Source organism: Miscanthus floridulus, unplaced genomic scaffold (genome assembly GCF_019320115.1).
Source record: "Miscanthus floridulus cultivar M001 unplaced genomic scaffold, ASM1932011v1 fs_806_2_3, whole genome shotgun sequence".
NCBI classification, from domain to species: domain Eukaryota; kingdom Viridiplantae; phylum Streptophyta; class Magnoliopsida; order Poales; family Poaceae; genus Miscanthus; species Miscanthus floridulus.
The window spans coordinates 39,114-53,922 of NW_027097302.1; the positions used below are offsets into that span (position 1 = coordinate 39,114).

The 14,809-nt window shown below is 45.4% G+C and overlaps 1 protein-coding gene and 1 pseudogene across 1 annotated transcript; one reads left to right on the forward strand and one right to left on the reverse strand.

The window, feature by feature from the left end:
• Nucleotides 1-6,853: 6,853 nt before the first annotated feature.
• On the forward strand, nt 6,854-8,142 carry LOC136533199 (uncharacterized). Its single transcript, XM_066525770.1, has one exon. It carries the CDS (start codon nt 7,035-7,037, stop codon nt 7,497-7,499), a length of 465 nt encoding a protein of 154 aa, XP_066381867.1. The 5' UTR covers nt 6,854-7,034; the 3' UTR covers nt 7,500-8,142.
• Nucleotides 8,143-9,165: 1,023 nt separating this feature from the next.
• LOC136533196 (putative lipid phosphate phosphatase 3, chloroplastic) lies at nt 9,166-12,524 on the reverse strand (annotated as a pseudogene).
• Nucleotides 12,525-14,809: the final 2,285 nt, after the last annotated feature.

Below are 14,809 nucleotides of genomic sequence, written 5' to 3' on the forward strand. Positions count from 1 at the left end.
GACGATGGATCATGCAGTTTTTCTGTGCACATTCCTAGATCTTGTCAAGTTCTCCCTCATACGACGGGGCTTTCAAATTATGCGCACCCAAGGTTTTCGGGAAAAATATATATATATGCGCACCCAACGCAAGTTGACGAACGACGCTGAAACTGAACCCTTACATATTGGTGCGATAAATTTGTCACGCTAGCGGCAAGTGTTGACAAGGCACGCTATTTATCACGCCAATAGAAATGGCGTGAACAGAACTAAGCGCCGCGCTACAAACGATTGGTGCGATAGTGCCGCCGCTAGCTCTTTCTGGTGTACTACTATTTTTCTAATAATTAGACTTGAAATGTGCGCTATACACAGTGTGAACATTCTATTTTGGTGACATGTATAAGAACAAGTGCTATATATATTTAAGATATCTAATTCCAGAGTAGGATACATATTAAATGCTACAATGAGAGAACTCGAGTTCCTAAATCTTAGAAAAAGTATTCAATATGTTCTCCTTCTCCACTCAAATATAACTAGATAATGAGCATCAAATATGTTAATATTTCGATAGAACTGCAACGAGATATGCAGTTGTTCAATTTTAACTATAATGTAATGCCATTATTAATTGTTGTAAAACTGAAGGTTTTTAATTTCAAACTAGGCTAAAAAAAATATGCATGAGTTGGGATACTTATCAAAGTTTCCAATGTTGGAATTTTTAGATATGATTAGTATTTTCTAAACCACTAAATAATTACAAGATTTACTCGGCTTGGATCAAAACTCTGGCATAGGTAAAGAATCAGGCGTGGTAGTTCAATTTTGCTAACATGCATAATGTCCTCTTGTATATCTCGAACATCAATTAATTCCCAAAATATTAAGAAACGAGTTAATTAAGTTAGATGAACATATGAAAATAGCTTGTGGCCTTAGCGGATTGGTGCAACCAGACTGTTTATATTTGAGAATTCTTTTTAGGAATGATAATTTCTAACTATTTTAAATTTTGATAGGGCTGTTGTTCCGTTTTAACTATAGTGTCATCATTAGTTGTTGTAAAATTGAAGTTATTTAATTTCAAATTAGGCTAAAAATATGTCTAGGTTGGGCTACTTATCAAAGTTTCTAATGTTGGCATATTAAAATAGAGTTAGTGTTTTCGAAGCCACTAAATAAATTACAAAATCTACTCAACTTTGATCAGAACTTATTTGACACAGGTAAAGAATCAGGCGCGGTAGTTCAATTTCGCTAACGTGCATAATGTCCTCTTGTATATCTTTGAAAATCGTTTACAGTAATTCCTGAAATGTTAAGACACGGTTTAAATTAGATAAATATATGAAAATAGCGTGTTGTCTTAGCAAATCGGTGCGGCCAGACTGTTTAGATCTGAAAATACTTTTTAAATGTGATAATTTTATAAATAAATATTGTTTACAATTTAAAAAAATAAAGAAGGGACACAGCCACGCGCCACTCTCTCTCTCTCTCCAGGCTGCTGAGAAGACAGGGCATGCAACGGAGAACGCCTCCACTCCTCCAGGCTACAAGATAACCATTCCAGCAGTTCTACCAGGACCAAGATGCTTCACAGATGCATATTTGCATTCAGATCAAACTACGCAAGCAAGCATAGCAGCAGGACTTGGTGTGCTCATCATCAATAACCAGCTGCATCAAGCACAATCAATTTACATCAAGGCCAGCATCTCAAACATTTCATCAGTCATCATGGCATTGGCAGAGGCTGCCTGCAGCTCTAGCCTTTGCAGCGAGAACTGCTTCTCTACTCAACTTACAGAAACCCATATCTAAAAAGTGTTTTCCATTTCATTATTAGATTACTCTCCAATTTCTCTCAATTCCTGGGAGCCAAACATGGTCTTACTGATAATAACTTTCGATCTGGTGACGTTCTTCAATTGTGGTGGGCTATAACTCTGCTCATTACCCTACAACAAAGAATCCTTATGCTTTTGTTGATCTTCGTATCCCAATAGATCTTTATAGCAGTGTTGGAATAAATTATGTTTGCGAGTACCTGCTTGGGTATAATTACTTTTTTTAATAAAATGAGGCATATAGGCATCGATAACTAATCAAAGAAATCAGTACTTCTTCCCTTCAGAATATGAACATGACGGCCTTTTCTAATCTGTCCCCTCCAGTTTTGTTCATCTCTATGCCAATTGCCAAGTTCCATTCAATCCAACCCGCACTGAATATGCAGAAATGATTTTTCTATCAAAACGATCCTTCCACGATATCTTCTTAAACCAAGATGATATGTACCACTAACTTCATGTCCTAGTTAATTCCAAAACAGATCTTAATGAACTGTTTAATTTAGATGCAGCTTTTCTCTGATACCCACTTTCCAGGAATATTACCCTTTTTCACATTTTACTAGTACACCAGATTTGTTCTCAAAGCAAGCCTAATGCAGTACTAACTATTACACCAAACAATACAGATTTGCACGAGCAATGGGTACAACAAAGCAAGCCTAATGCAGTAGTACTAACTATTACGCCAAACAATACAGATTTGCACAAGCAATGGGAACAAAAAAATGAAATATTCTCAACCTCATACCTGTACTAGAAATATGTGACAAAATATGTTATGCCTACGTACATGGTAAAAGCTATGACTCTAGAAATATCAAGACGTCTTATAATTTAGGACTGAAGGAAGTAATAACTAAACATAATTTTATTACCAAGTGTGACTTGCCTGTACAGGACAACAAAACACCACGCACTACATACACGTCTATCTTGCACTACATAAAGTATAGTGCAATCTAACCCTAATACAAACAATTAATCATACTGATGTACTTCTAGGGCTTTGGATTGTAGGAAACTTTCCTGTTTCATGTATTTTTCTTGTAAAAATAAACCAATTCATATAAAACTCCAACACAATTCCTATGAGATTCCTGCGACAAAGAGTCAGTAGCTATGCTTTTGTTGATTTTCGTATCCTCAATAGACCTTTGTTGCAGTATTGAAATAAACTATTTATGCGAGTACCTGCCCTGGGTATAATCGGCCCGTTCGCGGGTTGGTTTCTGGGCTGGTTTGGACTGGCTGGTACTGGTTTATTGTGAGCGGAAAATACTGTTGGCTGACTGGTTTGGGCTGGCTGAAACCAACAAGCGAATAGGATTAATTACCTTTTTGAATAAAATGACAAGCATATAGACACCGATAACTAATCGAAGAAATCAGTGGTAGTACTTTTGTTCAGAATATATGAACATGGCAGCCTTTCCTATTCTGGCCGGCTGGCGCCGCCAGTTCTTTTTTTTTTTTTTTTTTTCATATGCCAAGTTCCATCCAATCCAACTCCCAACGAATATGCAGAGAGGAATTTTCTATCCAAAAACAATCCTTCCGCGCGGTCTTGTTCTTAAACAAAGGACTGTTCGTTTGGCTGATAAATCATGGTTGAAAGTACTGTTGGCTGATTTATTGTAAGAGAAAAATACCGTTCGTTGGCTGAAAAAGTACGGCTTATAAGCCAAACGAACATGGCGCAAGATGCTATTGCAGCACTAACCTCCTGCCCTAGTTAACTCGAAAAGAGATCTTAACAGTTTAGTTTACAAACGGCTTTTCACTTATAACCACTTTGGCAGGAATATTACACTCGTTTTTCACATATTAATCCCGCGCAATCTCCACGCGATGTAAATTATCATAACCTCCACCAACGCGGCTCGCACTAAACCGGTCCATAATAACAACTCCAGCGGTTGAACGTTCTCACGAGATCTTGTTGGACATGGACACTAACCAGTGGTAATGAAGGGAGGCTAATGAAGAGAGCATCTACAATAATGAAAACTTTCGGTGGACAATCCCCTCCGGCGATCGTGCGAATCCATCGCCATCGCCTTGTTGGCAAGCTACGGTTCGCCTGTGATCCAAGTGTTCTGTCCTTTTTTCTGGCGCCACAGATCTACTCCTTCCCATGCTACGGTCCTGGTAATGATTATCCATTTGTATATGCATCGCCGCTATACTATAGGCCCTCGTGCGGACAATTTGTCTCTGTTCGCTGCCTAATGCCCAGTGTCTCGGACAAATTTCAGCATCATTTGTGTGATTGTTTTTGGAGGCCGATGACGTCATTTTCCCTGAGCAAGCCTGAAGCCCGGTTGGCTGCAAACCACAGAAGAGGAAATTGGTCAATATATGAACTAATCAACTGAACTGAAGGCATCTTTGCTACACGCTACAGTAAATGGTCAAACGGTCAAAGTCTAGGCCATTTGACAATTCGGGTCTTATGGATGGGTGGACCCCTGTTGAATAATAAGGTCAGGCGAGAACATATTCTCCGTGAAACACGAGCGAGGATGCAGTGCACCCATTGTCCCTGTGGCAGGCAGGGACGGCACGGCAGGAGCCCGCCCGTCGTCGCATGAAACCATGTTCGCGATGCGTGCTAGCGATAGCCTGGTGGAACTACGCAGTTGACGCTCGAGATCGGCAGATCCATAAAAGAATAACTATAACCATGGATTCTAAAATAGCGTATTGGTCCAGTATAATGCAGACAGAGAGTGAAAACCGGAGAACGCATCACAGTTTGGTGTATCAAAACCTCATCGCAAATGCTTGCCCACGGCCAGTCCATCCCATACGAAAGCGTGCATTCCTGGGTCTGCAAAGCGGACAGGCCCAACAGCACCTCTACGTCCCTTCCTATCTTCCATCGCTAAAATTTTCTCCACTCGCACTCGCATCGGTGCGCGGCATCACCGCTCATACGTCCGTCCACCGCGCCGCACCCCATCTCCCGCGAGCAGACAGTGCTGGACGACTGCGGCCGAGCAGCAGCGGCGCTAGAGAAGCCGCGCTGACGGGCGTGAGCCTGGGAAGCTGAGCAGGCGTGGGAGAATCGTAGGAGGAGCGACGGGCCGACATCCCTGACCCGAGCCTTGCTGGCTTCCGCAGTTCCCCACCAGGTAGGCCGTGGCCCGTCGGCGACGCCGTGTTTCAAGTGTTTCAGGCGTTCCAGACTTATGTTTCAAGTGTTTGGTCTGGATGTTGCAAAAGTATATTTGAGATGTTGCATATGTTGCAATGACAATATACGCATGTTGCAAGCGTATGTTTTCAAGTGTTTCAGGTGTTTTAGACGTATGTTTTAAATGTTTTATCTAGATATTGCATATACATGCATGTTGTAAGAGTATGTTTCAAGTGTTTCATACGTATGTTGCAAGCTGTTGAATAGCAAGTTTTCATTAACCTAATAAAGTCAGGGTCGCTCATTGCTTCCATCCTCGTTTCCAATTTCATTGAAGCAACTCAAAGCGTGGTTAGGAAGAGAGCAAGCAGTGTCTCCTCAACTGCCATTGGTGGGCCCGGAAGGGAAACCTCGGATTAAGCCAATTGCTATCATATCTTGTCGCATGGTGAAAGGCGAAATGCAGCGGTACCACAAGTGCTCATTCATTGGTCCAACCAAGAAGCTACTTGGGAAGACTATGGATTCATTGCAAGTAAGTATCATGGATAAGGAGGATTTTTAGATGTTGCATATATTTTGCAATGGCTATTAGATGTTTTGCAAGTGTTTCAGACATACGTTGCATGTGTTTCACCTGTTCTGGACGTATGTTGCAAGTGTTTATCTAGATGTTCCAAAAAGTAGATTTAATATTGCACATGTTGCAGCGGGGACCCGTCTGCTGTAGCTGCTAGGGCGCCGTGCATGCACTTGGGAAGCGGAGGAGGAGGGAGGCAGGGGCGCAAGGGTCCCGGGCGCGTGATGCAGAGCGGGACGGAGGCAGGGGCGCGTGGCACCACAGTGCATGCGGGTGCGAGTGTCCGTACGAGAAGGCACGAAGGTTGCCACATGCGTGCGAACACATGTGAAATGGAGCAGCAGGTGCCCGACGTCCGGACGCAGGTGTCCATCCAGGACGTTCCCCATGCTGAAACCTCATTTGATGTTTTTTTAAAAAAATATATTTGGCAAGATGGGATGTGATATTTATCATGGCGAGTACTTCCTCTATCCACAAAAGAGTACAATTATTAGGAACTATGCCGGTCAAGCTAGCTTAAGTTTGACTAAATTTATGGTAAATAATATTAGCATTTGTGTCTCTGAATAAATTTATTATAAAAATATATTCTATAACTGGTGTAATGGTACTTATTTTATCTCATAAGTATGTTAGCACTTTTTCATATAATTTTAGTCGGAGTGTAAACTGTTTAACTCTCGAAACGTGAGAATTACGTTCTTTTTACGGTGGATGGAGGTAGTACGATCGAGCCAAGAAGACGTGGACGTGACAGCGGGCCGCACCACCGGCCTCCCTCCCACCTGCTGAAGCTGAACCCTCCGCGGCATCACGCCACCGCTGCTGGCCGGCTGCCGCGAACCCGCCGGCCAGGCACCCGCGACGGGGACGCGCACCCGGCCATCACACACAGCCCGGCCGGCCTTGTCGTCGAATGTCGATGACGACGACGCAGGGGACCGACCCGACGTCAGGTCACCTCGCCCTCGCCACGACAGTGTTTGTGGTGGGACGACGTCGACGTGTGGACCGAACCGAACGGAACCGAGGCTCGATCGAATCGACACGGTGGCTGAACTGAACTGATCTGGTGTAGATAGGGGACGCACGTGCTAGACGACCTGGGGCAGACCAGACCAGACCAGGACGACTGAGCCCCCGGCGAGTCACCGGGCCGCGCCTAACTGCCTTTCGCCTCCGTGTCCACACCCACACGGCGGTTGGCCTGTTGCTCGGTCGGCCCTCACGTACAAGTTGCGCCCCGCGTACGAGCTCGGCACCCGACGCCCGTATATATGCGCCCCCGCGGCGGGACACCAGTATCGTACCAGGCCAGCCAACACCAAGACTAGTGCTAGAGCAACTCCGATCCGTCTCCCTCTCTGCTACTATAGCATAGCAGTGCAGCGATCCATTCCACTACAAGCAAGCAAGCAACGAGGAGGTAAAGGTCGAGGACCAACACCACCCGCCGCCGCATCCAAGAATGTGCCTCCCGATCGACTCCTGGTTCTGCATGTCAAGCACCGTCAACGACGACTACCATCAGCCCGCCCCGGCGGGCCCGCCGCCCGCCCCAGCGGGCAGGACGACGCAGCTTCCCGCGCAGCGCAACGGCGGCGGCCACTACAACGGCAACGGCTACCCCGTCCACCACGCGCCTGCCGCCGCCGCCGAGGCGGACCGCAAGGCGTCCAACGACGTGAGGAGAGGCCCCGCCCCCACGCATGCCATTCCCGCCGGCGTGCAGGAGAAGGCCGACGGGACGTTGAAGCAGCAGCCCACCGCCGCTAGGAACGGCATGGTTGCTGCGGCCCATGGAGCACGCGGCGTCGCCGCGCACAACTACTACTACTACGAGCCTGCCCACAGAGAGGACGCCGCCGCCGCGGATTTCTACCACCACCACCACCCGGCTGCCACGGCTACTGCCGATCACGAAAGGTATTAGTGCCATCCATGGCTGCTAGAGCGCGCGCACACGCAGCACGGCAGTTCTGGAGTTGGACAACAATTAGCTACCATATAGTAAGCAGAGAAGTGAGTGTGTTTTAGTTTTGTGGCTCTTCTTTTTTGTCAGTCCTTCCATCTGCTGAAGAAACTCAGCAGGAGGCACATGGAGAGGACAGTAGGAGTGAAGGACGCAGCAGAGTGGATCAGGACCTCCCATGTCGCTGCCCTGTCCAAGTGTCCAATGAAGGGGTGAACAGGGTCGAGGGGGCTTTACAGCCTGTTCGGCTGGGCTGGGGCTGAAACGATCGTATACGATCGTGGATTATTACTGCTGGCTGATTTAGTGTGAGAGAAAAATACTGGCTGGAAATTTACGATCGTTTACGACCCAGCGAACAAGTTGAGGCTGTATCTTAGTAAGCAGTGTGGCCTTGGTCTCACTTTCTTCCTGTACCGTCAATCTGTAACATAAATAAGTATAAGCGGGTCTTGTTTTTGTTACTTCTCAAAGCTACTTGGAAGCACCGTGAATTGTAGGTGCATTCCAAAGCTCTCCAGCCTGCCTGTGAAATCTTTCACAAGCTAAGCTAAGAGGACTGTGCATTTTGACATATCGTTTGACTGTGCTCACTGTGAAGAAGTTAACAAAGTTTCTGCCTGAATCAGCATATTCACAATACATAAGTGATGGATAGTGTATATGATATATTGATACACCTTTTGAACAGCTTGTAACCTAGACGTTCATTCAGTATTGCATATACACCAATTAAACTGCTGTTCACAGAGAATGCATAGCATAGTAAGGTTGCTTTGGCAGCCAAGTATGAATGCAATTCCATCTGAACTCTGAAGTTGTACAACGAGGTGAGGGTTCACTGGTTTCAGGAGGATGCAGCAGAGCCAAGTACAGCTTAGAGCTGCAGAAAGCCGCTCGCTGTGTAACCCAAAACTTGGTGCTTTCAAAAAAAAGAAAAAAAAACTGGGTGCATACCTTCCACGAGCTCCCTTTTCCCTTGCTATTTTCAGTGTCTTTACATTGTTGTCGACAACCACAAATATATCCATGGCGCCTAAACGATTTTCACCGCATATTTGCCAGACGCATGTACTCATGTTGGCCCACTCATAAGTTCTGAAAGCTGGCCGTCTTTTCATGTTATTCGTCAGTTAACTTCTTAAAGATGGTCATCCATTTTCTTTTCAAGTTATGCTTCATGTTTAGCCATTATGGTAGATAAATCTCATCTTGCACATACTCATCAGCTTGGGCCAAAAAAATGTGAATATAAAAGCCTCACTTTGCAGCACGCTTTTGTTTTTACGGGAACGTGAATTGAGCAAGCGGCTTCTATATAGGAATCCTTTAACTATCGTCTCAAAAAAAAAGAGGAATCCTTTAACTGCTGTAAATATCAAGCATGGCTAATGAATAACAATAATGCATTGTGGCTAAACACATCGAACGGAAAGTCCATGTGATTCCGCCGAAAAGGCAAAGACTTCATAGACTAACACGATACGCCAAAATGCAAAGCAATTTTTATGCGTGGGGGAACTGTATTAAAAATCCGAAGAATGCTTTTCGACAAGTAGCATACTAAGATATCGCAGACCGCAGCAGCTGCTATCACCGTTGTAAAGTACAGGATTCAGTGGTGGTGCTTTTGCCTCTACTTAACAACTAAGATCTCGATCCGTGTTGATTTGTTCAACCCAACTCTGAATAAGACCAGGAATTCATTTGGTCATCCAAATAGGGAGACAAAACAAATATATTTGACCGTATATCTACGAACAGAAGAATAGGCCTTGGAACCCATTGGACGGTGCAAGCTGGACCAGAATGTTTAGGAGATGTGCTTGTCATTTTCAACTCTACTTTCTGCTACTATTTCATAACTGGAATAAGTTCCTAATCAGTACCTCCACTAGCAACTCTTACAACTAATTTGGCCACAGGTAGGCCTGGAACATCTAGGTTAGGCCTTACTAGCTTCTGATTTCACACAAGATGAAGCCAGTGTAACACTGGGTAAGAAGAAACTACATATCTCTAATTCTATATTGTAACACATGTCGAGTAAACGCATAGAAGGTTAGGTTGCACTTACTGTACAATGTACATCGCTGCTACTTCAGTAAAAGTGCAGGAGGCATGTTACACGCTTCCAGATTCCAAATCGTTTCTTGATGTCCTGTTATGCTGCTGCTCGGACATGGCAATGTGATGACCACCTGTGGACTGTTGGTTTTGTGCGTTGCTTGAATTTGCGGCTTGAAGTTCTTCCAGCATGTGGAAGTATGCATATGGTCTCCAGCCTGAAGGCGAAAAGAAAAGACCGCCATATCCAAAAAGGAAAATTAAAATTATAGAAACAAAACTAACAATGGAAAATGTTCAAGAAAGAGGGTGACTGATAGCAGGGCAAACCCTTAAAGCAGTACTATTGAAAGGAATTTGTTTAATGAGAAATATTGAACAACCTTGACCATGGTATGGAGGAGGAAAGAAATGCAAGTAACACAGCACTGCCATGATAAATCCTGTACAACATCAATTCAGATCGGTTACTGCTTACTAATGGCATCAAAGCTTTTAATCCAGAAGAAAAAAGAAGAGGTTAGGCACACACCAATAAGGCCGCCAACAAACACATCCTCCCAGTGGTGTCGATAATCATCTACTCTTGAAACCCCAACAAGTGAAGCAAGAAGAAGCGGAAGGATCACTATGCAAAGTTTGGCCACGTGACCTTGGCGATCGAAGGCCTTAATTTTGCCTGACAAGTAGAGTGATAAAAATCCAAGACCAGCAAAAGACCCTGGGAATGTAAATACTTTCAGACACTGACCAGTCAGGCGTAAAAAACATAGCTGTACTAGTTGCTACAACGTTCTGAGTTTTCTATGCTTGTGATAATCACTTGGTTGAGATAAGAAGAAATTATACAAATAGTAACAAAGACAAAGTATAAGGATACAAACTTTCTGGGTCAAGGTCCAGGCATACATTGCTACAGATGCAGTAAAATATTTAGATCTGTGCCACTACTGCTAATGAACGCAGCATTTGTTGACAATCTAGTACCGGTATTTTATACCTCAATTATTAGCTCTACACTTGGACAAGCAAGCTTATCCATCTAAAATTCTAAATGCTAGAGTCTATGAGCACTTATTAGTGCAAACTTACATGAAGTGTGGCCACTAGGAAAGCTCTTGCGCCCATCCGTTAAGAAGTTTTTCTCACCATGGCAAATCACATCACCAGTCACCTGATTGTACAACTGCACCAAACATACCATAGAAGCACTGTGTTAATCTTAAACTATGGAAAGCATCCCTAGGGAAGAACTTTTTTTTTTGACGCCTCTCATCTAGATACAGCTGTAGCATCTGTTCATGTACAGACACACACCAACCTCACACACGCACACCACACTCACACCACGCGTACACAAACAAACCTACAACTACACCCAGATCACCAGATCGCGTCCTTTGTGAGATCACTGGGTCCGACCATGGCACCGTAGGTAGGCGACGGGCCCTGTCGCATTCCCTCAGTGGCTCCACGTGTGGGAGGCGGGGGTCGAACTCCGGCCGGCAAGGTCCCGACCACCGGGCCTTGCCACCCGAGCTACGCTCGGTTCTCAGGGAAGAACTATTTCTACACATAAATGAACACAAGGAAGTAGTATACCTGCTTTCCATCAGGAAAGCATCGCCAAAAGAAGTCTGGCCTTGGTCTCCCTACTGCAGTCTTTATCACATCAGTAAAAACTGCAGTTATCAGCACAGCGAAAAGGACACCTGGAGGATTTATACATGAACGAATCACTCAGCAACGTGTCAATCAGCAAGTCTTCGCGCTGAATAATTAAAGACAGAAGATAACAGGGGCGTTTCAAATAACCTAGTGCTGCGTGATGCAGATCATAAATGTCTCTCCTGGCAGCATATATGGATATGAAGACGAGCCAGGGACAGAGTATAGAGATCATCTAGCAAAAAGGTTCAACGCCCCACAGTCAGTGCTGAATGGAGTGAGTTATCAGAGAACAAAACTGGAAGGAAATGTTCAGAAACATACAGGGACAGCCCACGCTGGTACTGTGCTTGGTTTCACCGGGTACCTAATATCAGTCATCATGTCCTTCCCCGACGAATCGACTGAACGGGGGAGCGTAATGCAGGGCAACCACAAGTGCAGCCAGAAGAATCAGAACAACCCAGTCGTGCGTGTGCTTTCTGGCCAGTCTCACTCCGTGGGTCTGAATCGTGTGGGAGCCCAACTGTGCCTCCCGCATCCTGGATGTTGGCGACAAATGAACAGAACCAGTATGAAGATTCTGAATATACTGAAGACAGTATTGCAGCCATATAAATGAGTTTCATCGGCTTAATTTCCAATTTGAAATAAACTGGCATAGTGCGGCACAGAGCAGATTCATCTGGGTTGCTAAAAGTAGTCTGCTTCGATCGTGTCACCAAAACTGAGTGATGCGTTTGATTTCAGTTATGCTCTTCGAGAGAACTTGTCACATCCTAGTTTTATGTAGGGAGCGCGAGACACAATGCAAAGAGAAAACCGCAAGTCCGCAACTATCCCCCACCGCCGTTTGACGAAAATCCGCAGCAATCCCCACCGCCGCAAGCACCAAACCCTCACAAGAAGCGAAATCGCAGTGCGACCGACCATGATCGGAGACAAAAAAAACTACATTTCAACTGGCACCACCGACGGCACAAAGAGAGTAAAGCCGCAAACCAACAATACCTTCTGGAAGGAAAACAAAAATGAATAAAAAAGAGGAAAAACAGTTCACCTGATTATGGAGGTGACTTTGGTGCTCTGGGAGCGCAGAGAGAGAGAGAGAGAGAGAGAGAGGAACCGGAGAGGAGGCGAGACGGGAGCAGGGATGAGGGCGGCAAAGATCGCGGCCTCTTTACCGCTTTCGCGGCGAACGGGGAAGACCAGACGGGGAAACGCGAGGCGGAGAGACCTCGGAACCCTAAAAAAATTTCCAGAAGGTTCAGTTCAGTTCAAAATCGAGCCTCGCGGTTGGAGATCGACGCGTCGCAACGGGTGTCTTCTCTGCTCGACGCTTGGCGGTGGCAGCCACGTAGAATCAACCGAAGCCCATGCGGCACGTTTGGAACAAAGCCCAATCTGAAGTACCGGATTCGCGCTGGGCCGAAAGTGCTAGAGCATCCCGCGGGCCGATGGTGGGCCCTACTCCGTAGTCCATAACAATCTAGCCCACTTAGCCTACCAACGACCTCACTTTGCGTGTCACTCTGGTCTGTTTGTTTTTATTTTCTGATGCATACACACACAGAGAGAGAGAGAGGGGCACGTTTGGTTGACTTGGGGAAGAAAAATGAATTTAGCTTGCTTGACCTGGGAAACAAAAGATTTAATAAAAGCATAAGAGCTGAAACAGTGAGCAAGTAAACCAAACACTTTTTTTTTTATCTTTGATCCAGCCAGACAAGGCAAAATACAAGTGAGGGATACAAACGTGCCCTACTGGCCTAGCTTGACCAAATCAAGTAATCAACTACTGGCTGGAGTGCACCGAGCCAACGAGTCGACAGACTGCACAAGCACGGCAGAGCTCGCTGGTACACATTGCCACGTAAGTTCTGACGTGCACGCTGGCCCCACACACGTGGAACTGTACGAGAAGTTCTGGCCGCCCACGTCTACCTCGGTCCGCTCGCTCTCCTCGTGGGACGGACCATGTCCTCGCCGTTCCCGCCGCCTGGCTTAGCTCGTTTCTGGACTCGCACATCCCGAGGTCGGCAGCCGACCTCGGCACCGGTGACCTCCACGACTACGAGCTCCCTGCTAGCATCGCTCTGACTGGACGAGACTCCATTCGTTACTGCAGCAAGTAGATGCTACACTAAAAATATATATTATAATAGTATGTTTTAAGTGTTTTCTATGTTTATGAGGTATGTTAAGTGTTATATATCAATGTTGAGAAAATAGATTAGGATGTTGCACATGTTATAATGTCTATACGCGTATATTCCAAGTATATCATCTGTTCGAGACGAATATTGCAAATGTTTTATCTGGATGTTACATATATATATGCATGTTGCAAGCGTATATTTCAAGTGTTTTCAGGTGTTTCCTATGTATATTTGCAAGTGTTTTATCTGAATGTTTTATACGTTTTTGTAATGGTTTTCAAATGCTTTAAGACGTTTTCGCAAGGCACTGGTTTTAAATTCATGTTTTAAGTGTTTTATTTATCTTCTTTTATACGTTTCAAGCATTTAGATATTTTAAAAATAAATCGAAGTGTAGCCTATGGGATACACGTGGGAAGCGCCCGACGGCGCGGACCACGTCCGAAGCGGCATGGGACCACTACTGATGTTCTCCCTTTCGAGCCCAACACGCTAGACGTTAGTTCGCTTCCTGTGTGAACAGTGTCCGGACGCTATCACTCGGATGAGACGTTAGGCCGCTAGCAAGCAGGATGATATTACGGCGGGATTAGAAACAATATGCTCAGGCGTGGTTGCATGATAGAGGGAGACGGGAGATTCGAGTTGCCTGGTGACAGGTGGGGCCGCGGGGGATATGCTGCCTGGTAGGATCCACCTCAGCGTTGTGGCGCCGTTGCATCTTTGGCTTACGGAAAGCATTTCGTTTGCTTGCGCAACCAAACCAGCCAACAGCACGAGAATTTGTTTTCCAAGAAGATGACTAGTGCTTTCTTGTCCCTCGATCTATCATCTCCCTCCTCCAGCAAATCCAAAACTACAAACAGTAGGCATGTCACTTTCAGCGCCAAAGATTATTACTAGAGCCCATACTATATATATGTGTGCGCTTCTCTAGATTAAGTGATCTACAGCCAAAATTCAGAGGTTTGTGCTGCAATGATGGGAGGAAACAGGAGTTGCTGCACACTTACCTCCACCTAGTGCTCCATCTCCATCCTGAGCGACCACAGTGGGGAGCCGTTGCATTGGTGGGGAATAAGGACTTTCGTCGCATCTGACAATTAAAGAAACTAATCCGGTCGAATGTCAATGACATGCAGGCATGCAGCACTATGCGAATGAATGAATAAACAAGAGCGAAAGAAAGTCAACGGCTAAAGCATCGTGCGTCCTGGCCTAATGGCTCTCACGAGCGAGTCTCTTATCGTCTCGCCTCGAAAGAATCTGGATGCAATGCAACAGCTCTCGTGGCTGTTTCAGATGACAGGTTAACAGCTCTGCTCGTCCGGTATTATGTATTTTTCCCGTCACGGCGTCACGTATCTAATCGGCCTG

What these genes read in the sequence shown, in the direction of transcription:
- LOC136533199 (XM_066525770.1), top strand. Translation starts at nt 7,035, where the DNA reads ATGTGCCTCCCGATCGACTCCTGGTTCTGCATGTCAAGCACCGTCAAC.